This window comes from Ochlerotatus camptorhynchus, unplaced genomic scaffold (assembly GCF_037179485.1).
Source record: "Ochlerotatus camptorhynchus isolate MF236.1 unplaced genomic scaffold, CSIRO-AGI_Acam_v1.1 ptg000213l, whole genome shotgun sequence".
Classification (NCBI taxonomy): Eukaryota; Metazoa; Arthropoda; class Insecta; order Diptera; family Culicidae; genus Ochlerotatus; species Ochlerotatus camptorhynchus.
In genome coordinates this window covers 909,830-935,279 of record NW_027040703.1, presented here as the reverse complement: position 1 = coordinate 935,279, position 25,450 = coordinate 909,830, and the positions used below count along the sequence as shown (strand labels likewise).

Below are 25,450 nucleotides of genomic sequence, written 5' to 3'. Positions count from 1 at the left end.
TATTATTTGATATAATTCATCTGACACTTTTTTGTCTTAATGAATAACATAATGTAGGGTTCATACAAATATACATAAATAAAATTACACAAATTTAGTCAAGTATTACGAAAATGGTCAGTAAACCGTCGTTGCAGCGTGGACACCGGTACGTTGAAGTCGAATAAATGAAAAACTTCATCAAAGGTAGCTGACATAAATCTAACCGGATCATGCTGTCCATATAGGGTATTGCGGGGTTCAAACTGTAGGAAATTTCGTCGTCGTAGTAAACGTTCGGGGGCGTAGATATTCATTCTTGCTAGTAAGGATGGTGAATCAATGTCATTCCTGAGGATTTTAACGACGAACATCGCTTGAGCAACTTGACGTCTATTTTTCAGCGTTTCTATTCCGAGTAGCTGACAACGATCCTGGTATGGTGTCAGATGCTGAGGATGACGCCATGGAAGGTTCCTGAAAGCATAACGTACAAACTTCCTCTGTACAGATTCGATTCGTGTAATCCAACTATCGTGATAAGGACACCAAACGATTGCTCCAAATTCCAGAATTGACCGTACTAGAGCACAGTACAATGACCTCAAACAGAAAACATCACGAAATCCACTAGCAATTTTCATAATGAATCCAAGCTGCCTGTTTGCTCTAGAGATGATGTCATCATAGTGGAACCGGAAAGTGAGTTCTTGATCGAGACTAACTCCCAAGTCTCGAATACGTTGTACCCGCGCTAGAGGTTGCCCGGATAACGAATATGGATATACGATTGGCTTGAACTTTCTGCTGAACGTGATTACCTGACATTTCTCGATGCTGAGAGTCATACAGTTCCTTGTGCACCAGTTTTCGAAGGAATTCAAGATATTCTGCAGTTCGAGACAGTCTTCAAAGCTGTTTACAATGACGTAGACTTTAGCATCATCAGCATAGAAAAGTCGCACTCCCGGTGGCAGAATCAGTGACACATCGTTGATAAACAAGGAGAACAACAGTGGTCCCAGGTTGCTCCCTTGTGGTACGCCAGATTGATTAACGAACATCTCCGATTGACTTGAACCGATTTTTACACACAAGGATCTGTTGGTTAGGTACGACCTGAACCAATCCACTGAAGCAGACGTTACACCAATCTTCTCCAGCTTCTTCAGAAGGATGTTATGATCAACCCGATCGAAAGCAGCCTTCAGGTCCATGTAGACAGCGTCCACCTGCTTCCCAGAATCGACTGCTTGAATGCACAGAGAGGTAAATTCAGCAAGGTTTGTAGCAACCGACCTTTTTGGATAGAATCCATGCTGATCAACCGAAAAGTAATGTTTAGAGCGGGCAAAAAGAACGTTCACGATGATTTCAAATACCTTTGAACATGCACACAAGGAGGTTATGCCACGGTAATTGCTGACATCTCGTTTATCCCCCTTTTTGAAAACTGGAAACAAGAATGATGATTTCCAATTCGAGGGAAACACTCCTTGTTGAAACGAAAGGTTGAAGAGTTTCATCAAAGGTTGACATAGCGCAGAAGTACATCTTTTCAGCATCGCTGAAGGAATTCCGTCAGGTCCAACAGATAGCGAGAATTTCAGTTTACTTATTGCCCTCGCAACCTCATTTTCATCGATGTAGAAATTGTCGAAGTCCAAGACGTCCTGTGGAGTATCTCGAACTGCCTCTTCAACTTGAGCAGGTTGCGCAGCGAAATTATTGAAGGACACTTTGAATTGGGATGCAAAGAGTTCACATTTTCCAGCAGTTGAGTCAGCAGAGAGATTTCCTAGATACATTGACGAAGGAAGACCCTCTTCGTTACGTTTAGATTTGACAAACGACCAAAATTGCTTCGGGTTGGTACGTAGGTTGCGCTGCATCCGAATTATGTACCGAGCGTACAAGAAACGGTTGTGGTTCCTGTGTGCTCGGCTTGCACGATTGAACTGTAGTTTTAAGTGCAACGAACGACTGCTGCAATATTTTCGAAGGGCCGAAGAACGGTGGCGTTTAAGCATTCGCAAGCGATTGGTTGACCAGGGTGGTTTCTGTGCAGCTCCAGCAAGAGGTACATGTTCAGCGATAATACTGCTTACAGCGTTCGTGAAAAAATCCACAGCATCATCCAAGTTCTGGAATGAATTAAGGTAACTCCAATCGATAGCAAGTAGAGCTTAATTCATCGCAGCAAAATCAGCCTTTCGGAAATTGAAACTGGTGTTATCATGCACCGCTTCGTATGAAACTGGGACCGTATGGGATAATGCAACCTCTATGGCTGGATGATGAATATCAATAGAAGTCAGTGGTTCGATGGCTTCTGAAACCGTACAATTAGGCAAAGCGATGTCATTTGCAAGTATTAGATCGAGGATGCGGCCTTTTGAATTTGCAATCTGGTTGAGCTGCGATAATCCATGCAAGTTGAATCCGTCCACCAATGCGCAGCTGGCGGTTGAAAGACAGGAACGATCCATGTCCACAGAAGAGTAACCTCGAAGTTTTAACGGTCAACCAACCATCAACATCTCGGCATGATCCGCCAAGGGTGAGGCGCGTTACTCGCGTCAACACTGAAGCTCCATCATTGCAGGAGATAGAAGCAGCCATCCGAAGTATGAAGTCCAACAAAGCCCCGGGGGTCGATCGCATATCAGCAGAGATGCTCAAAGCTGACCCCATGCTATCCTCACAAATGTTGCATCAACTATTCGTCAATATCTGGGACACCACGACTTTTCCGGCCGACTGGATGCAGGGCGTCCACCTCAGTGGCGTCGGCCTAACCTCAATCTACCTGTTCAGCAACTTTCAAAACGTAATCAAATAAAACAATATTGGTATCAATTAATATAAATCAGTGAAATTATAAGACCCTGTGCATTTTGAAACTTATTTGAATGTTAAAATGACCCTAAATAACGTTTTCAAAGCTGTTGAACAGGTAAAAAGTGAGGTTACGCGACGCCACTGATCCAACTGTATGCGACAAAGTTCTGTGTAAAGTTATCCTCAATCGGATACAGGAGAACATCGACGCGACTCTTCGACGACAGCAGGCAGGATTCCGTGCTGGAAGATCCTGTGTGGACCATATTGTCACGCTCCGCATCATCTTGGAGCAGGTCAATGAGTTCCAAGAGTCCCTGTACTTGGTATTCATTGACTACGAAAAAGCTTTCGACCAACTAAACCACGAAAACTTGAGGGGCGCTCTGAGACGCAAGGGAGTACCTGATAAGATCGTCAACCTCATCAAAGCGCAGTACGAGGCTTTCTCATGCAGAGTGTTGCACAACGGAGCTTTGTCTGACCCCATTAGGGTAATCGAGGGTGTGAGGCAAGGATGTATATTATCACCGCTACTGTTCCTCATCGTAATCGACGAGATCATGGTTGGAGCCGTTGACCGTGTACCGAACCGTGGGTTGCTGTGGCAGCCTATTACTATGGAGCATGTCAACGACTTCGATTTGGCTGATGATGTTGCGTTATTAGCACAATGGCGCTCTGACTTGCAGAGTAAGCTCGACGACCTTGTGGAACGCTCCTCTGAAGCAGGTCTAAAAATCAACGTCAACAAGACCAAATCGTTGGATGTCGGAAAACCGTTCCAATTTCACGGTAGCTGGGCAGGCAGGTTCCAATATCTTGGCAGCCAGATAGCGTCGGACGGCGACACCAAGAGTGACATAGGTGCACGGATTAAGAAGGCGAGGGCAGTAAACGCACCAAAATCCGAATTTTTAACTCAAACGTGAAGTCTGTGCTGTTATACCAGTGAAACATGGTGTGTATATCGTATCAGCGGAGAACACTCAGAAGCTGCAGGTGTTTATCAACCGATGCCTGCGGTATATAATTCGTGCCTGGTGGCCCCACAATTGGATCTCAAATTCCGAGCTTCATAGTTTGTGCCATAAGAAGCCAATAGAGACAGAAATTCGTGAACGGAAGTGGAGGTGGGTCGGCCACACCTTACGACGGAGCGGAAACGAAATCTGCAAGCAAGCACTGGACTGGAATCCAGCAGGACATCGCAGCAGAGGCAGACCCAGAGGCTCGTGGTGGCGCAGCCTAAACAGTAAAATTAAGAACGTTGACCGAAATTTGACTTGGGCACAGGTCAAGGCCAAAGCTAGTAATCGCCCAGGATGGAAATCTTTCACAAAGGCCCTTTGCACCCCTGGAGGTGCGGAGGATCGTTAAGTATAAAAATCTCTGGTCACGTCTTCCTTTGGAAGGGAAGTAAAGCCGTAGTATCCGCACAATATCGGTTCCCGATAGGGATGGCATCCGTAGTAATAATATATTATTTTATGTCAAACGAAAAGTAAATTAACGAGGCCCTTCTGGAGTCCAAGATGGCGGCCATTGGGGTCAGGAAAAGTCTCAAATACCCTACAATATGGTTATTCTCGGAACAGGGACGACGCGAAGGTGCCGAAAATCGATATCCAACGCCATTTTGGAATCCAAAACGACGGCCATCGGTTTTCAGAAAAAGTGTCAATTACGCTACAATAGGATATTTTCCTCAATATTTTCGGAAAAGGGAACGCATGTAGATGCTGAAAATCGATACCCGACGCCATTTCGAAATTCAAAATAGTGACAATTGGTGTCAAATACCCTACAATATGGGTATTTTAGGAACGGGAACAACGTGTAGATGAGCGGTTCCACGAACAAGTGGGAAATTTTTCCAGTTTTTATTTTTTGTATTTTTTGATTTGCATGAAACCTTGCATACAAGTTTTTGGGGAAGAAAAACGCCGTTTTGCATACTTGGTTCGCCATTTTGAATCTAGCCTTACTTATGAGAAGGGCCTATGAAAAATGCACATGATATCTTCAAAAAATTGTATCTCGGAAACGGTTTGTCCGATTGGTTTGGTGTCTTGGGCGAAGTTTTAGACAATTGTTGGTGTTATATGGAAAAAATATGCACGGTAAAAAAAAAGTTTGGTATTTGTGTTTTGAACTAAAATATAAATTTTCCCTTTAAAGTGACATGTCAATAATTTTTTTATTATCCTTATGTTATAGCTGACTGAAAATGCTATTTAGTGCACAGTAGGTTGTTCTGGAGAAAAACAGGTTACAATGAAAAAAATTGTTTTTTAAAAAAATACAATTTTCAAAAAAGCTATTAAGAAAAGTCAAAAAAGTTTGTCACCCTAATGTTATGAAAGTACATCAAATTTGCAAACAAAAAGTACTTCGGTAACATTTTTCTAAGATGCACCGTTTAGAAGATATTACTGATTTATTATTGTTTTTTTTTTGATAACTTAATAAGTTTTGGCCCTTTTCGGATGTACTCCGTGTTTTTCCAGTTTCAAAAGTGTTTTTTTTTCGGAAAGATTGGAAATTTTTGAGTTAAAATGACACTGACAGCTTAAAGATTCAAGTGAAATTCTCTGCCTTAAAAGTATTTTGAAAAACAAGTTACAAAATCCCACTATCAGGAACAATGATTTCTTCAAAAGATTTTTGGTGCGTTGTGCTGAAAATGTGCATTCAACTCTTGCATATCGCCTAACAGTTTAATCCATTTAAACTGGATGTGTTTATACTGTGCATATTTTCTCTCTATTGCCGAACATCGCCACAGACATCAAACCGATGAGACAACTCGATTTCGAGATACACCTTTTTGAGAACTGCAAATGTAAGCTCCTCAATTAGCAACAATTGTCTAAAACTTCGCCCAAGACACCAAACCAATCGGACAAACCGTTTCCGAGATACAATTTTTTGAAGATATCATGTGCATTTTTCATAGGCCCTTCTCATAAGTAAGGCTAGATTCAAAATGGCGAACCAAGTATGCAAAACGGCGTTTTTCTTCCCCAAAAACTTGTATGCAAGGTTTCATGCAAATCAAAAAAGATGAAAATTACTCGTTGCTTTAATGATATGGAACCGCTCAGATGCCGAAAATCGATATCCGATGCCATTTTGGAATCCAATATGGCGGCCATCAGGTTTCATAAAAAGTGTCAAATACCCTAATATCAGGGTATTTTTTTCGGAACGGGGTCCGATTCGTACGACACGTAGATGCTGAAAATCGATATTCGATGCCATTTGACACTTCTTCTGGAATCGGAAGCCACCATCTTGAATTTCAAGATGGCATCGGACATCGATTTCTGGCTTCTAGATGTCACCCCGATTCCAAAAAACCCACATTGATCGGTATTTGACAGCATTTCACAGTTTCTCTTAACCAAATCCGCCATCTTGGATTTAAAGACAGCGTAACATCAATTTTCGGCATCTACGTTTCATCCCCATATTAAAATAACCATATTTTAGGGTATTTTACACTTTTCCGCAAATCGGAATCCACCGTCTTGGTTTTCAAAATGGCGCCGGATATCGATTTCCAGCCCCCGATTCCAAAAATACCTACACTACCGATCATAAGTTTAAGGACACCCCCAAAAAACCATGCAAATATGTTTTGTTCAATGATCTCTCACTTTACGTTAAAATTTCGATCTCCAAAGGTCATTTGAATGGTATGGATGGTATAACATAAGTGTTCTACTACTACTTTTATTTCAAAATTTGGCCAACCCAATTCTGAGAAAATCAGTCACGATTCTTCAGAGTAAATTTTGAAAAATATTGTAACTTTGGGTGAACTTTTAGCACACAAAATTTGTAAATTATATTGAACAATAATTTGCCTACGAGGAAAGTTCCATTAAATACCTTTCAAATGATCTAAAGAGAACGAAAATTGGACGTCATGTTTTTTTTGGGGTGTCCTTAAACTTATGATCGGGAGTGTATATTGAGGGGTATTTGAAAATATTCCCCATTTGTTCTTAAATCGGAAACCGCCATCTTGGATTTCTAAATTGCGTCGCATATCATTTTTCGATCTGTAAACTTGATACTGATTACAAAAATGTCATGATGTATATTTGTCTGTATTTCCACTTGTCGGAAGCCGCCATCTTCGATACCCTTTTTGATGGATATTTGACAGTATTTCCCACTTTTTATTAAACTGGAAGCCGCCACCTTGGATTTAAAAATGGCGTCGCATATCAATTTTCGATCTCTAGACGTCATCCCGATTAAAAAAAATACCCATATTGATGGGTAAACAAACCACCCGACAATGATAAATTTGACATCCACGTGCACGCATACGCATACGCATAGTGAACAATCAACAAAAATAATAAAAACTGCGTGAATTTGGATCGAACAGCTTCGCTTCAATGCAAAAGTAAGTTCATTTGCCAATGAAAGAAGAAATGAACACGAGTCAAGCCAAAACAAACAGCATGAAAACTGATCGAAAGTGGTTCTGTTGATGTTGACGGGCTCGAAGAGAAGACAGAATTACTTTCAATTGAAAGTGATGGTTTACAGCTTCATCGTCACTTGATGATTTTCGATTGAAAGTGACTTTGTGGGGTCCTGCTACTAAGCACAACCCGCCCTTTGCCTCTATTTTTCGTGTTGATTTTTTTTCACGAAATGGAGTGTTTTCACTGCAGATGACTTCTAAATTTATTTACCTTTCCGTATGTAACGTAAAATTTGCTAAAGAGATTTTTTTTTTGAGATATTGTTAAAAATCTAACACTGCTTCTTGGCCCCAAACTCGGCCTAAGGATTCTAAATTAGGCCTAATACATTGAAACGCCATTCAAACGCCATTGAATTCACTTCGGCCTATCGGATGAAGATAAAACTGGATTCGGTTGCAGCGAAAAATGGGTGTAAACATTCATATCACGCGTTCTCATTGACTTCGTTCGGTAGCTTTTGCACTAAAGTATCGTACCAAACACATAATTGACTTGTTAACTCCGAAACAATGGATTTATTTGATGTTTTCTGCTCGATAGGCCCAAAATGGGCGATTAGGCCGAAGTAGTGCTCTACCCTATAATGTATTCGGACCAACCAATGTAAGTTTCAGCTATTTAGTTTCGGCATTCCTAAAATTCATCTTTAGATTCTCTTCGAATTTTAAACTCGTTCTAACAATTAACTGGAGCTTCAATTTTTTAAATTTGCTTGGAATTCTCCTTAAAGTTCCCATGCAATTCACCTCAGATTCTCGACCAACAATTGAAAAGGGCCTAGGGTGACTTCAAATTTTCAGCTGGTCATTCTGCATTTTACATATGAAACACTTGTTATTAACCCCTTTATATTAGATTTGCCTTGAGCACATTTTGAGACCCAGCTCCGCAAGGAAATTATTCCGGATAATAGGCTTAACCAAAAGCTAATTCGTGGGCGGATTCCTCCAGTGGGAAATTGCTTTCACCTCCAGAATTGTGTAAGTTAATTCCATCTAAAATGCAATAACAGCAACAAAACTACAACTTCACTAAGAAGCTACGAGCTAGCCATGTTTCCAATGAAGACCTAGAATACTAAATAAAGCCACTCTATGCTGTCAAGGCAATGCTTGTCTACGTATATTTGAATCATTATTAAATCACAAAAGTGCTACTCCAAGCAATCAATAGACACTTCTCCCAAACAAGACCATTATTCTAAATTCTCATTTAGTTAGTTCTCTAAGGTAATCAAGCTGTTAAGAATACATCATCTTCTCTTAAAGCTGGGTTTAGACAAGGCAAGTCAATTGATGAACTCAGTTGAAACCATGCCATTTAACTGACTTGATCAACTCACTCGAATTAAAAAAAAAAGTTCAACCAGGCTCAATTGAATTCAACTGAGTTGTTCAATTACATATCTTGTCTAAACACAGCTTAACTCTTTACCATGCTTGCATTCACTCAAAGGCGCTCTAATGTGCTCAAGGGATTGATTTCTGTTGGACACCGCTGGATCGAGCAAATGGACCAATCTACTCAAAGGTTAAATTTTGTCAGACGTAATTAGGTGTAACATCTATTAACAGATGCACATACCCATTAGTAACAATTACAACTTACAACGTCTACGAGAATGGATTTTTACACCAGTTCAACTCAGGAATGTGACAACACCAAGTGGAAGCTGAATTTATAAAAGGCTCAAAATCATCGAAATACCCTTTTATGTGAGTAACTTTTGCCCAGCATGCAAAAATGCAACATCAAGCATTGAACAACCCCACGTTCGCAACTCTATTTAAAATTTGAAATGAACAACCATCCTCAAACTACACCGAGTAATTTGTTTGAAACTAGCGAAGTCAGTCATACTTATTAATAAGTTTTTGTTCAAAAGAAATATTTCCCTGAATTTGTTTATTTGTTATGTTTGCATCAACAGACTAGAAATAGTCCCAGATTATACAGACTACCTATACTACAGTTACAAACGAAAATAACTAGGAAAGCATTGTCAAGTTACTAAAAATGTATACCGTTCCGATTCAAATTTCGGACACTTTCATTTTTAATTAAATATTACATCCAGTTAGAAACAAAGTAATAATGTTAGATGATCGTGGAGGGCACTAGTCAAAAAAATTTAAAATTTACAAGACATGTGGATCATATTCGACCGAGATAATCAACTTTTAAAAGTGTCCGAAATTCGAGTTTAAGTGTCCGAAATTTGAATCGGCACGGTATGTCTTAAAGTTTACACTTAGCTTCGCTGTCAAGCGCCTTCGGTCAGCAAAAAAGTCAGAGAATCTTCGACGAAGCATATTCCGTGTCGAGTGAAAATCGAACGCTGCTCACTAACACCCACTGCAAGCCGTAAATAGCGCTCCCTAAGCTATAATTAGTTCGAAGAAGTGGAAGTCTCAGCATAAGACTGTTGCGTAGTGATCGAGGTTGAACATTAATGTTCACTTGTTGCAGAATTGCTTCGCAGTCGATTCTTCCTTGCAGAGTAGCCCTTCGGATACGTAAGGGCTCGACATTGATCGTCCAAGTAAAGGAGAAATACAAATGGTCCCAGATGGCTACCCTGAGGTATACCGGACTGTGCACAGAAGCTTGCTGAGCGACAAGTACCCAAAGTTACTGTCAGTTGGCGCTCCGTGAGGTATGAACGAAACCATCTCAAAAGATGTCCACCGATCCCTAAGCCTGTCAAGCTTTTTTTTTTTCCTTTGATTTGATTTCCGTCGATCTTGTTTTCCGTGCTGAGCACCAATGCTACCGACGCCAGGAAGGCAGCTCCCACGCCTGGATCCGACCTATCGACCCATCATTTCATGAACCGGGGACCAACGGCTTTACTTCCCGAAGGAAGGCGTGATTAGAAATGTTATGCCTCAGAACATCCCGGCGGCACCGACTGGGATTGAACCCAGGCCTGCTGGGGTGAGAGGTAATCACGCTTACCACTACACTACCTGTCAAGCTTAGCGATCGCAATTTCGTGGTTCAGCTTATCGAAGGCGGCCGTAAGATCTGCGTAGATAACGTCCGTTTGGGTCCGAGCAATCAAACTGTCTGTGATGTAAGACGATAGGCACAGCAGATTCGTAGTTGTGGAACGCCCAGTTAGGAATCCGTGTTGGTCAATGCTTAGATATTCCCCCTTATTCTGCGAGTCACGTGACTCTCTGTCACCGACGAGGTGACAATTGTCACCTCGTGTGAGGTGACTCTCCATGTAAATCAAATGGAGAGTCACCTCACACGAGGTGACTATTGTCACCTCACCGGTGAGAGAGAGTCACGTGACTCGCAGAATAAGGGGGATTGCTTTCAATTCAAAAAGTTTTGATACAGCACTCAGCGATGTGATTCCCCGATAGTTGTTTACGTCGCGTTTGCTTCCCTTTGTATGAACAGGAAACAAATCCGCAGTCTTCCAGCAAGACGGAAAGATGCCGCTGGAAAGAGAGAGCTGGAATATGCGGCGCAGTGGATCTAAAAGACAAGTGATGTTCTTTTTAAGAATAATCGACGGAACACCATCGGGTCCAGCTTTAACTGAAGTCTTAAGTTTAGATGCTGCTCTAGAAATCGTATCTGTAGTGGCTTCGACCATGCTGAGCGTTTGGTTGATCAAAGGAACATTACTGGCCGCGGAAGTAATGATATTAGCGGAGAGTTGCTCGGCTTCAAACACACTAGCAAATTTGGCTGAGAACAGGTTGCAAATGTCTTGTTGATTTCCAGCAGTTTCACCATTAAAAATCATGGAAGAGGGTAAGCCGACTTCCCTGCGTTGCTCATTTACGAAGTTCCAGAAGGATTTCGGGAGTGATTTTAGCCGCCGTTGAATCCTCCTTTGATAGCGTTGAAAACAGAGACGACTTAACCGCTTATACTCGTGGTTGAGTCTGACAGAGTAGCATTTCAGCGGCAGTGGGCGAAATTTAGTAAATCTTCTGAGAGCAGCCTTCTTAGTTCTTTCCCACGAGCGAAGATCTTTCGTCATCCACGGGACGCATGAGTCGATAGGATGATCTTTTTGGAAACGTGCCTGTCAATGACATGCCAAAACGTGAGAAAAGGTTTGTGCAACAATGTTGACGTCTACAGGATCTAGAATATGCTCCCAATCTAGGTTAGAAAGCACATGGACAATACTGCGATGGTCAGCTCTACGGAAGTCATATGACACAGCGTTTGGAGTGCTGATGAAATCACGGACAATATTATTTTCGATCACGATAACTAAAGCAGGGTGATGATGCACTTCCTTGACTAAAGGTTCGGGTGCCGTGGAGAGGAAAGGAGCTGTAATCACGAGCACGCACAAAGCAAAGATCCAGGGTGCGGTTGTTTTCATTCAACAGGCCATTGATTTGTGACAGAATTGCGGTACTATAATATAATTTGAATGAATTTCCCTGAGATTCCCTGATTTTCCAGGTCCAAAAATGAACTCCATGATATTCCCTGATTTTCCAGGTTTACACTCGAGAAATACTGGTTTTTAAAATCGATTATGCCAAAACACTCTGGGTGTGAAAAGGCTAAGTGCAGCTCAGGCAGAAAGCGCCCAGGAAGGTCAACAGTTTTAACTAATCTGGGCGAAGACCCAATCATACAAAGGATCAAATAAATGGCTAATGGCTTCCTTTTTTGTGCACATACTACATATCAATAAAAACATGTGTTCAAAACATTTTTCGTTTTTTTCGTGCGCAGAATTAGAAACAAACCTGCGAAGAATTAGGCTTCCCGCATTGGTGCACAAAATCTATTTTTTAACTCGATTTTGAGTCGTCCTCATATTTCCGGCTATTACTATATTAGATAACATTTTACTGATAGTATCAATTAAAATCATTCAAATCGGCATTTAAATCAGAAAAATTTTTTAACTCCGCAGAATATGGTACCTGCACGGTACTCACCTTGGTTTATTAATGTTCCCGTTGATGCTGGTATTCTTCGCATAATGACTCTTCGGTGCGTACGCCATCTTCAGCTTGTTTGCCTTGTACTTGTACTCCTTAATCTGGGTGGCATGCGCCGCAAAAGCATCGTTATGAAGCGCTCGCTCCAACACCCAAATGAAAACGTTCATACATTCCTCTTCCTGGGGACCACATATCGGTCTTATTAGCGCTATCGAGGAAACTGAAATAGAGAAAACAAAATTGAAAATCACCCACATTCATGTTCCCAGCCCGAACATTCTTATACTCACTCAAATCTAACAGCTTGACAAACAATCCAGCGATGTCCTCCTTCTGCTCGTGGCTGATCGGTTTCATCGGTGTCAACACGATGTTTGTCATTTCATCAAACACTGGACCGAGTTGAGTCCTGGATCCTCCAGCGGATAGTATTTCCTTCTCAAGCCGCAACAGCAAACTGTACCGTTCCTTTAGCTTATGAATGCACAGCACCAGCTTGTGTCTGGCTCCCTTGGTAACGCCCAAATTGGCCAAATACTCCTCATTCATTTCCATCATCTGCTCGTACGTAAGATTGGAAAACAACCACACGTACTTATGTAACCGCAAACTCTTCAACCAGTGCGCTATGCTGGACATCCCTATATTCGGCGATCCATACATCTTCATCATCTGATGCTGCTTGAAGTCGTCTAACCGGGTCTCCGAACCGCTGGAAGTCAACGATGAACGAGGACTTTCCATTGTCAACGAGAAACTCCTCGGCTTGTTCTGCAGTAGTTGTAGATTGCTCAGATTTTCCGCCGATAAACATTCGTTGTTATGTTTCTGTTGGTGCAGTTCCCTAACCGAAAACCCACATGCACTACTTACCGTCGTGGTAAGACTGTTGGACCGGCGAGTTTTCAGCAGACCACTTCCATCCAAATCGAACTCCCCCACGCCAATCGGAGGAACCCTCAGGTAATCACTTATGTTAGCATCGAACGAAACACGATTCTTGCTGCTGCTGCTATTGCTGCTACCACTGCTAGTATTGGCCGGTCCTCCCGATCCCGAGCCGGACGACGGAACAGCAGCGGATCCAGCCGCATTCGTCCCCCCGGGAGCGCTAGTATTGCTAGTGCTGGAGGATCCCCCAGCGGCTACAGCGGCAGCAGCACGGGCTAAATAGTTAAACTCTTCTTCATTATCGTAATCACAATCGTAGTCGAATATCTCGGTGCCATTTTTACTAAAGCTCAGATGGTTATCGTCGCTTGAGTCCAAATCGGTTAGCACCATCGTGTGGCTACCCAGGCCGCCGGTACCGTTTAGATTCAAACTGCTGTCATTGGCACTGCCTCCCAGGATTACACCCGATGCTTGACTAGAAGACGCAATAAGGTGGTGGTGCTTGCTGGTGTTGTTGTTGTTGGTGGTGGTGGTGGTGGTGCCGGCACTGCTGGCTCCACTGCTATTCCCGATCGATTGACTACTACCTTGTGGGGTCGAGTAGTTGAATGTGACCTGTCGCATGAAAAAGAAACACCTTGTCAAACCCTAATACACAGAAATCAAACACTCCCATTCAGACTCACCGGTACGAAATCCTTCATGGAGACATTCTCCGAACTTCCGATAGCCCGGACGGCACTGCCAGGATTTCCATTACCATCCCCAACGACTGTCCCACCGCCGTCCTCAGGTTTGTTCGTTACGTCAGTGCTCCAATCCAAATTGGCCAGCAGGTTGGTGGTTTTCAGTAGCTGCGAGGACGCACTATCGAGACAGGAACTAGAACTGGAGCTGCTACTGCTAGCTTGATTGAGACTCTGCTGCGACTTGGACAACAGTGACGAGCTGGAAATGCAAACCGATTGTGGCTGTTGCGGTAGTTGATTACAACTACTGCTGTTGCTGCCGCCATTGTTATTGTTGCTGTGGGGATTGTGGTGTTGATGATGAGTTTGCTGCTGTGGCTGTAGATGATGCCATGCGCCAGTTGCGAGGAATTGTAGCGACTGTTGACTGCCGGTTTTGCTGGCCAGATTTTGATTTGATCCACCAACGAGTTGTTGCTGCTGCTGCTGTTGCTGTTGTTGCTGTTGCTGGTGGTGATGGTGTTGCGAAGCAGGAGGATGAATATAGTAGGTGCTGTTGCTATTAACCATCTTGGTAGTATTGTTGTTGTTGTTGTTGTTGTTGTTACTTATAATATTATTGGTGGCAGTTGCTGCCGATGAGGCAAGCGTTGTCGGAATGTAGGAGGTAGCGATGTGTTCCTCCAGATGGCGCAGCCAGTAGCTTAGAGATCTGGAAGGAGTAAGGGAAATCGATTAGAAATGGTTCAAAATCACTCTTAGGCAGGGTTGCTTCCACTCACTTCGCTATAGAAAATTTTATTTGGAATTATGAAATCATTAGATGTTATAAAGATATTTTGACTCAGAATTACAAGAATTGCAAGAGGCCACAATATGCGATTTAACGATTCGTGAGTTTTCACTCGAAAATCGATGATTGTGACTCTCTGAACTTTACAACCTCTTCATCTAATGAGTTCAAAATTTAAAAAAAAAAAACATATTTTATAGCGGCGTGAGTGAAACTTAGATACGAGTCACGTGACTGTCAGTGATTGGGTGATTGCAGGATTTATTTAATCATAAGTGACGGTACATTGACACGGTGATATTATGGTAGTAAATTTTCGGTTCAAGTTATTCACTCCAATGAAACATTTTGAATATCGAAGTACGCTTTTGTCGCAAGTGGACGTGTTTGTTTTTATGGTTATAATTTTCGGTGTTTTCAAATAACTTGATGCGAAAAGAACTAAATTTGGGCAGCTCCTGGAACATGTTCATTTGTAACAATTGGAAAACTGAATGAAATTCGGTCTCGTTTCATAGAAATGAGATCGTATCTTAAGCAAATTTGAGTTTTAAACATGTGCTAAGAACGAAAGCATCTTGTTTTTGGGTACAGAAGTGTGTACAGTTTGATAAGGGTAATGAATGTATGCGGGACTTATTGTGTGTGTGAGAGTTTCCAAAGCGCGCACATGTTTAAGCATTAATTCTTAAAATGGGTCACTGGATCTACAGGAAAATGGAATAGAAACTAAGCTATGGGTTAATCTTTTGTTTGTGAATAGAAGTTTTAAAAAAGGTTGTGCAAGCAATCGATCGTCCAATTCGTTCCAAGCCCCGTGTCCAAAAGTATGATTACAATTGTTTTCTTTTTGCATACGTTTGTGCTAGGTAACCAAAAGAGATGCGTGCTCTCACATTCCCTTTTGTTGCCCGGTTTGACCTCGATCGCGCGTGTTTTATTGTTCGGTTGTGTGAGGGTAGATGGCGACTTTGGCACCCATTGACTGTCTTCGGCAACCAAAATTTAAACGTTCATTTCACTGTATTTTCTCACGAAAAGCCATGATCGAGTAGTAATGACGTTGATGAGATGGAATAGTGGCAATAAGGTGAATTGTGAAAAACCAAACTAAAAGTAAAAGAGATTCAGTTGCTTAAAACATGCGCGATATTTATGTGGTAAAAGAGGGATTTGGAAAATTGCTACTAATAGAACTCGGTCAATTCCACATTTGTCCGACGAAGATCCGGGACTTTCGAGACTTGGATGCTAGACGGAGATTTAAAAAGTTCCCAACTTAAATTTGAGACGCTTCCAACGGAGAATCCAATCGTTACCGACGAATTTTGTAGACGTTTCCAAAGATGACGTTCTGAACGAAGATTTTACGTGATACTGACGAGGATTCCAGAAGTTTCTGGGGATGATTGTAGACTTTCCCGACGGAAATTCCAAGCTTTCAAGACTTGGCTTCGAGATGCTACAGACGAAGATAAAGGGTGTCCACGATGAAATTGCCACACACAAAATTGATTCGCAAAATTCGAGTTTTCATCCGATTGCCATCAAATTTTCAGGGATTGAGAAATAACTATTAAACTTCATTTTACCATTTTACTCGTATTTTATTTACAGTCCATACGCAAATGCCCGCACCTTGGCCTTAACCCCGGCCATAAGATTCTGCACAACCTGTGAATCAACCGTTTTTTGCATGTAAACCCATACTTTCTTCAGTTCCTCGACTGTCTTCACTACCTTAGGTCGTTTAAGAAGGTGCTGCTTCATAATCGCCCAGTACTTCTCGATGGGGCGGAGCTCCGGAGTGTTGGGAGGGTTGAACATTTTCGGCACGAAATTGACCTTATTGTCCGCATACCACTTCAGCACGTCCTTGGAGTAGTGGCATGAGGCCAAATCCGGCCAGAAGATTGTTGGGACGTTGTGGGCCTTCAGGAGAGGAAGCAGCCGCTTCTGGAGGCACTCTTTTATGTACACCTGTCCGTTCATCGTGTCCTGGGTCACGAAAGGTGCACTCCGCTTCCCGCACGTGCAGATGGCTTGCCAAACCAGGAATTTCTTCGCAAATTTGGACATCTTCTGAGTGCAGACATGCTCCGGAACGCTGAACTTATCCTTGGCCGTGAAAAACAGGTTGCCGGGGATCTGTTTGAAGTCGGCCTTCACATATGTTTCGTCGTCCATGATGCAGCATTCAACTTTCGTCAGCATGTTGAGGTACAACTTCCTGGCACGGGTTTTGGCGGACTTGTTCTGCTTCTCGTCGCGATTAGGGGCCTTTTTTACCTTGAACGTTCGAAGCCCAGCCTTAGTTTTGGCCTTCTGGACAAAACTTCGGCTTAGGTGCAGCTTCTTAGCCACATCCCTAACGGAGGCGTTCGGATTTCGGTTGAAGGCCCCAACTACGCGGTTGTGATTTATGGTGTTGTACGGAATACTTTTTCCTTCACTTCTGGGCTTCCGATCGGTGGTCAACCGTTCCTCGAACCGCTTAATCACTCGCGATTCCCAACGTTTTAGCGATGGAACGATGCGAGAGATCCTTGTTCTCGTGATGAATGCGCAAGATTTTATCACGCACGAGCTGTTCTTTCGACTCCATTTCCGCGAGTTTTGATCACAGGACTTTAAAACTTGCAGGATGTAAATAATGCTCTATGAACTAAATCCACCCAAATTTTCATTAAATTCTACCCAACGGTTAAAAAGTTAGAGCAATTTCATAGTGTGGCAATTTCATCGTGGACACCTTTTACCAGACGTTCAGACGTTCACCAATGGAGATTACAGACGTCCCCGAAGATGATTACAGGTGTTCTTGAGGGAATTTTCAGTCGTTACCGACTTGGATTCGAAACGTTCCCGAAATAGGTTGCAGACCTTCCCAAAGCTAAGCTAAGCTCCAGACATTTCCGACGGAAAATCCAAACGCTTTCGACTAAGATTCCAAATTTTTACGACGAAGATTTGAGAAGTTCCCGACTTGGATTCCAGACGGAGATTAAAAACGTTCCCGAACTGGATTCGAGATGCTTCCGACGGAGAATCCAAACGTTACCAAAGATGGTTGCGGACGTGCCAAACGATGTTTTCAACGATGATTCACAAATTCACAAATTGGTTTCAAGACGTTCTGAACGGAGATTACAGACGTTCTCAACAAGGATTCCAGTCGTTACCGAAATCGATTATAGTCTTTCCCAACTTGGTAACGAAACGTTTTGAACGGATATTCCAAAGGATCCCGACAGTGATTTCAAGCGTTCCTGACTTGGATTCCCAAAGACATGGGCATTACTGAATTCCCAAAGATGATTCCAGACGTTTTCGATGAAGATTCCAGACGTTCTCGACGGAGGTTTTAATCCAAACATGCCCGACGAAGGTTGCAGACGTTTCCGGAGATGATTCCAGACGTTTCTAATGGAGATTAAAAAAAGTTTTTGACTGGGATTTCTCGACGAAGATTCAAGACTTTACCGACTTTACCGTATGTAACGAAAGGGAGATTCGACGTTTTAAAAATTGGTTGAGATACGTTCTGAACGGAAGTTCCAAACGTTCTCGGAAATGATTCCATACGGTCCCAACGGAGAACTCAGAGGTTTATGACGACGATTTTAGACGTTTCCAACATGGTTTCGAGACGATATTATTGGGGATTCCAGACTGGAACTCCGGATTTTCCCGACGGAGATTCGAAACATTTCCGATTTGGATTCCAGGCGTTCCCGACGCAGATTCTATACGTACCATACGACGACGATTCTAGACGTTTTCAACTTGGTTTCGAAACATACTGAACGGACATTCCGACGGAGATACCAAACGTTTTTTCGGAGATTCCAGGCGATCCCGACGGAGGTTCCAAACGTTCTCGATAAAAATTGGAATCAGCATTGAAATCGTCTGGAAGCTCTCTTGAACAAGTTTGGTTCTAGGTTTCCATCGTGAATGTTTGGAACCATCTTCAGCAGTATCATGAATTTTCATTGAGAACGTCTCGAATCACCGTCAGGAAAGTTTGCAATCCTCGTCAGGAACGTCTGGAATCTTCAGGAACTTCAGGAATTCTCGTCAAGTAACATTTCTGGTTTTATTATGGTCTTCAAGTCCATTCTAAGACTAATAAACCTCTTCGACAACCATGATAGAACTCAAAATTTTACATCGGTACGGAAGCATTTGGAAACTCCCAACGGAGAATTCAGAGGTTTATGATGATGATTTTAGACGTTTCCAACATGGTTTTCGATGAAGATTCCAAACGTTCTCGACGGAAGTTTTAATCGTTCCCGCCTTGGATTTGAGACGATAGCGACGTAGATTCCAAACATGCCCGACAAAGGTTGCAGACGTTTCCGGAGATTATTCCAGACGTTTCTAATGGAAATTCCAAACGTTTTTGACTGGGACTTCTCGACGAAGATTCGAGACTTTACCGACTTGGATTCCAGACGTGAACGACAGGGAGATTCGACGTTTTAAAAATTGGCTGCGAGACGTTCTGAACGGAAGTTCCAAGGTCACAAGGGAGATTTCAGAGGTTTATGACGATGATTTTAGACATTTTCAACATGGTTTTGAGATGCTCTGATTGGAGATTCCTGACGCTACCAAAGGAGATTCCAAACGTTTTCCACTGGAACTCCAGATTTAACCGACGGAGATTCAAGACTTTTCCGATTGGGATCCCAGGTGTTCACGACGTTCCATACAACTTGATATCTAAACGTACTAAACGGACATTCCAGACGTTTCGGACGGAGATACCAAACGTTTTTTCGGAGATTCCAGACGATCCCGACGGATGTTTCAAACGTTCTTGATAAAAAATAGGAATCATCTTTGGAATCGTCTGGAACCTCCGTCGAAAACGTTTGAAATATCCATTGATAATGTTTGAAATCATCTTCAGAAGAGTCTGAAATTCTCGTTGAGATCGTCTCGTTAGGAACATCTAGAGTCAAAGTTGGGAAAGTTTGGAATCGCCGTCAGGAACGTCTGGAATCTTCAGTACCTTTTGGGATTTCTCGTCGGGAATATCCAGGATCACTACCCGAATAACATTTCTGGTTTTATTATGGTCTTCAAGTCCATTTTAAGACTAATAATACTCTTCGAAAACCATGATAAAACGCAAAAAGTTACTTGGGTACGGAAGCATCTGGAAACTCAATGCAAAACTGCCTGAATTTTCGTTTGGAGTTTCCGGAATAATTTAGGGAACGTCTGGATCTTCATTCTGAAACTCCTATAATTCCCACCGGAATCGTTCGAAATCTGAGCCTGTAATGTCCAGCGGGGACGACTGATATTTCCGATGGGAACGTCTGAAATCTCCACCGGAATCATCCGGAATAATTTCGGGATCGTCTGCAGTAGCCGACTTCGATGCATTTCACCACTTAGAGAAACAAACGGTTGTCACGTGAATGTTTTGAAAAATAAGACGAACTGACAAACCGGGATTCCATTTTCATTGTTTAAGTATCCATCAATGCATTATGGTCCAAAAATAACTAACGAGAGATGTCGTAAAAAATTCCCAGAAGCCAGAAACACTTCTAGAGGAATTCGGAAGAAAGTTCCAGGATAAGTCGGTAGAATCTTCCGAGGAAAGTTAAACTAAACTTCCAAGAGAAGTCGGTCGCAACTTCCTGGAAAATCGAATTACAATTCGAGGGAAACCTTGACAGAAGCTTCCAGTCAGTTTCGGAGGAAATCAGAAGAGTCTTCCACAGGGCGTCAAAAAATAGACATCTGAAAAGAAACTTCCAAAGTTGAAAAAGCTCCATCCCGCATAAACAATAACCATAAGATGCGCCTAACCACCAATTCGGGATATCATCCCAATTTTATGTGGTATGGTCGCACCATCTAATATATCGTCAGTATATGGTACACGTTTATTAGGGATAGCAGTCCAGGTATTCACGACGGAGATTCCATACAACTTGGTATCGAAACGTACTGAACGGACATTCCAGACGATCCCGACGGACGTTCCAAACGTTCTTGATATAACTAGGAATCATCTTTGGGATCGTCTGGAACCTCCGTCGAAAACGTTTGGAATATCCATTAATAATGTTTGAAATCATTTTCGGAAGTGCCTGAAATTTTCGTTGAGAACGTCTCGTTAGAAACATCTAGAGTCAAAGTTGGGAAAGTTTGGAATCACCGTTAGGAACGTCTGGAATTTTCGGGAACTTTTGGGGTTTCTCGTCGGGAATATCCAGGATTACTACCTAAGTAACATTTCTGGTTTTATTATGGCCTTCAAGTCCATTTTAAGACTAATAAACCTCTTCAAAAACCATGATAAATCTCAGAAAGTTACTTGGGTTCGGAAGCATCTGGAATCTTAATGGAAAACTGCTTGAATTTTCGTTTGTAATGTCTGGAATAATTTCGGGAACGTCTGGATCTTCCTTCTGAAACTCATATAATTCCCACCGGGATCGTTCGAAATCTGAGTCTGGAATGTCCAGCGGGGACGACTGGTATTTCCGATGGGAACGTCTGAAATCTCCACCGGAATCATCCGGAATAATTTCGGGATCGTTTGCAGTAGCCGACTTCGATGCATTTCACCACTTAGAAAAACAAACGGTTGTCACGTGAATGTTTTGAAAAATAAGACGTACTGACAAACCGGGATTATATTTTCATTGTTTAAGTATCTATCAATGCAGTGTTGTCCAAAAATAACTAACGAGAGATGTCGTAAAAAAATCCCAAGGAAGTTTGGAAAATCTGCCGGAAACAGTCGGAAAACACTTCCAAAGGAGACCAGAAACACTTCTAGAAGCATTCAGAAGAAAGTTCCAAGATAAGTCAAGTGAATCTTCCGAGGGAAGTGAAACTAAACTTCCGAGAGAAGTCGGTTGCAACTTCCTGGAGAATCGAATGACAATTCGAGGGAAACCTTGACAGAAATTTCGGGAAAATAAACCTTCCGAGGATATCAGAAGAGTCTTCCACAGGACGTAAAAAAATAGACATCTGAAAAGAAACTTGCAATGGAAGTTGAAAAAGCTCCAGAGCAGTTCCACGCCAACTGATAAATCGATTCGAAAAAAAAATCGAAATTCCATGAGATTTCACATTGTTGATCAGTAGTAGCAATGAATCAAGTTTGTGCCGTAGTTCAACCATTTTTACTAACGCCTAATTTTGTAAAATGGCGTATTCCAGCACAAACTTGGTTCATTGCCCCTAGCGACCAATTTCATGAAATTCTGAAAGGTAAACTCTAAAATTTGATTAATTTTTCGCTATTTGGTCTGGAACTGATCTCCTAGAGAAGACGGAAGCCGAAAAAACCAGCTGATTAAGATCAAAGATAACTTCTTGGAGAAGTCGAAAGAATTTTACGAAAGAAAGTCAGAAGACAGACACTCCTAAGCGACGTCACAACGGATTCTAGGGAAGAAATCGGGAGACTTTTTCAGGGCAAGTTAGCAACAAATTCCAGAGACAGTTAAAACAAGCCTAATCAACTTACCAGGGGAAAAGATTTCAACTTGAAGTTGGAAGAAGTTTCTGGAATAAATAGGATAAACTTTCGGACGGTGACAGAAGAATCTTCAACGGCGACGGTGGTGTAGTGGTAAGCGTGACTGCTTCTCAGAACCTGGGTTCAATCCCAGTCGGTGCCGTTGGAATTTTCTGAGTAATAAAATCTCTAATCACGTAAGGGAAGTAAGCCTTTGGTCCCCGGCCCATGATTTGATGGGTCAATAGGTAGCCGAGTTTCAATGCTATCGAAACCAGGGAGGCAGATTCTACATCTGGACCCTACCTATCGACCACCTACTTTAACTTATTGTGTTTACGGTTCGATCGACATGCAAACATTTGAAAAAAAAAAATGTGTTTTACCAAGCAGATGGCTGCGCATAACGGCGTCGGTAGTGTAGTGGTAAGCGTGATTACCTCTCACCCCAGTAGGCCTGGGTTCAATCCCAGTCGGCGCCGCCGGGATGTTCTGAGGCATAACATCTCTGATCACGCCTTCCTTCGGATGGGAAGTAAAGCCGTTGGTCCCCGGTTCATGAGTTGATGGGTCGATAGGTAGGGTCCAGGTGTGGGAGCTGCCTTCCTGGCACGTCGGTAGCATTGGTGCCCAGCACGGAAAACAAGATCGACGGAAAAAACAAACCAAACGAAAAAAAATGGCTGCGCATAGACTCGGAACTGAGAGCAGTATGACGGAACACGCGAGAAACTGCAAGAATATGAAAAACGTTCTCACCGGGTGCTAATCGGAAAAGGTTAGATTAAAGACTAGAACCAGCGAGTGAGCCATTTTTGGCTCAGATTCTGATAAAAGATTATCCATAAGATTATGATAAGAAGATCAATACCAATGTAACATTTTTTAAAGCCATGTTAAAAGAAAGAAAGCAAATGATTGATTCGTTCTACCAATCGACCGCTCAACAATTGCAAATGAAGTTACTCGAAAACTTGGATATTTGGATCTTTCAACATTAACCAGGGAATTTAAAAATAAACCACCCACCGTTTCTCTCGTTTTTCAGAATTTCTTGCTCAACTTGCCACCCACAACTTTCAGCAAATCGCTCAGTGTAATTCTAACGGAAAAATGGATGAGTGATAGATGGAAACACCGTGCCCCTGAACCAACCAAAGGATGAAAACATGTAACATGTAGCTTACGGACACGATGATGACATTTAAAACAAAAATTAAAATGCAAAAACAAAAACACAAAAAGAAACACAACCCCATACCAACAACACACAGAAACAACACCAAAGCCATTAGGGCACACAGCACACAACACAACAGAGAATGGCTTACCTTCTATCGTCATTGTTAACGGCCGGATGTATCAGCAGGTAGGACAGTATGTGCTGCACCAGTTCGGTGGGCACGGCCTGCTGGCAGGCATCCTCGACCGCGGCCGGTATCAGCGACATGTACACGCTCTTCACGTCGTCGTTGCCCGGCTTGAGCAGCGGCAGGTACGTCAGCATATCGTTCAGAATGTCCTTCTTCGATTCGACCGGTTTGGCTTTGCTGCTGGCTTTGCTGTGCTCTTGTGGTTTGTTTGCAGTCGCTTGGCCGTTGGATGACGAGGTCGTTGACGATGACGACGAGGACGATGACGACGACAGCGAGGAAGCTGTTTGGGACGAGGACGACACACAGGACACCCCAGATGTGGACGAACAGGACGAGGAACTGGTCGAGGACAGATCAAAGGTGGAATTTTTCTTCTCCGAGTCCGAGTAGTTCGAATCGGAAATGGTTAGATTGTTGTTGGCAATGCTGGTGTTGTTGTTGTTGGTGTGGTTGTGGTTGTTGTTGTTGTTGTTGTTGTTGTTATGGAGGGTAGTTGTTGTTGCGTTCGTTTCCCCAGCGGCACCCCCAACACAGCACGAGCCGGTTGTCGTGGTGGTGGTGGTGGTGTTCTGATACCGCTGGACGAGCTTGTTCAGGAAGTTGGCATTGTTGGCATGCGTTTCCAGTAGCTGCAGCTTGCTTTGCGAGCTGTAGTTCTGGGCAAGGTTGTAATCGATCGATAGCTGCAGGAACTTTAAATTGGCAAATGGGACACGTTTCAGCAGAGCATAAAGCACCACCGTCCGCTCGCAGTCGTTCCACTGCTCGAAGAACGATGTCACGGTACCCACTTGTTCGCAAAATAGCAACTGATTTCCACCGGGGAATTTCATTTCGTTTGTGTTTGTTCGGGTTTTAGTTTGTTTGTTCCACTTGTTCTTATTTTTTATCAAAGGATACCTTCGGAGTGTGGCGAGCGGCCGGAGAGTGTGGCAGCTGTTTGGCGGGGTTGGGTCAGGTCACACTTGTGACACACGCTCTTTTTGCGCCTAACCGGAGGCGTGGTATCGATTAAAGCAGTCGTGCACTGCTTGCTTCAAAGTAGCATTTGGGGCTTGGTAGTGAAGTTTTATGTTTTCGAATGTTTTGACTCGCGCCTAATTTGCCAACTACCAGCTGCAAAGATACAAAACAAGAGAGAACAATTGAGAAAAGAGCATACCCAAAGAGAGAAAATTGCAACTTTTGTTTTCCATTCCAAATATAAACAGCGGTCGATTTTCGCAGAGGCACGAGAAAAATTAAAAGAAAACTACTACCTTCGTCTTATAACCGATTTTCCTCAAACCAAAGACAGGCAGAAAGAGAGTGCATCGCAGAGTAAAAAAAAAATGAAATCACGAACACAATAGCAAACAAAACAAAATTTGAACTCTCTTCACACTGTGTAATAATTGTTATTGCTGCCTGAGCAGTGTTGGACGCAGTTTATTATTTTTAAAATTTCCATTCGGCATTTTCGCCAATTAACACCCCACTGATGTCGCACCGTGCAAGGGAAATTAGCATCTGTCGTTCCTCGCAAACGGCTTAGTGCGCGCGTGAATTTGAGTCTGCACACCTACATACACATACAGCGTAGACGGTGGTACCGACTTACATGGGATGATCGTGATGCAGATGATAATCATGTTTATAGATTAGATGACACTGAATAATCCGACCCGATTGAGTGTGTACAAGCAGACAAGGGGTGGGGGGGGGGGGGTTTGCTGTCAGCGGTTCGTTGTTATTGTAATTTGCAAATCAACTGACTGATAATGCCGGGCAGACCGTTATCAGGACAACTTTCAAAGAGCGTATTGGCAAGATTGTTGACGCGATTAGTGTTTATTGTGCGAACTGACAAGCTCTGAGTTCTAGCTATGTTATTCTAAAAACCGGGCGAGAGCAATTTGAAGAGGTCGGGATCTGGCAGTAATTTTC

General features: G+C 42.7%; 1 protein-coding gene across 2 annotated transcripts in view; it reads right to left on the bottom strand.

Moving 5' to 3' along the window:
- smg (smaug) overlaps nucleotides 1-25,450 on the bottom strand; it is a 65,706-nt gene that overhangs the window by 4,821 nt on the left and 35,435 nt on the right. The window contains exons 2-6 of one of the 2 annotated variants that reach the window (XM_065224624.1): nucleotides 23,480-24,640; nucleotides 13,849-14,563; nucleotides 13,142-13,777; nucleotides 12,559-13,039; nucleotides 12,263-12,488 (exon numbers count right to left, since the gene is read on the bottom strand). In XM_065224624.1, coding sequence (XP_065080696.1) covers nucleotides 12,263-12,488; nucleotides 12,559-13,039; nucleotides 13,142-13,777; nucleotides 13,849-14,563; nucleotides 23,480-24,357 — 2,936 coding nt within the window. In that variant the 5' untranslated portion in view covers nucleotides 24,358-24,640. Of the gene's footprint in view, nucleotides 1-12,262; nucleotides 12,489-12,558; nucleotides 13,778-13,848; nucleotides 14,564-23,479; nucleotides 24,641-25,450 lie in introns of both variants that reach the window. The other variant, XM_065224623.1, reaches the window with a different exon arrangement.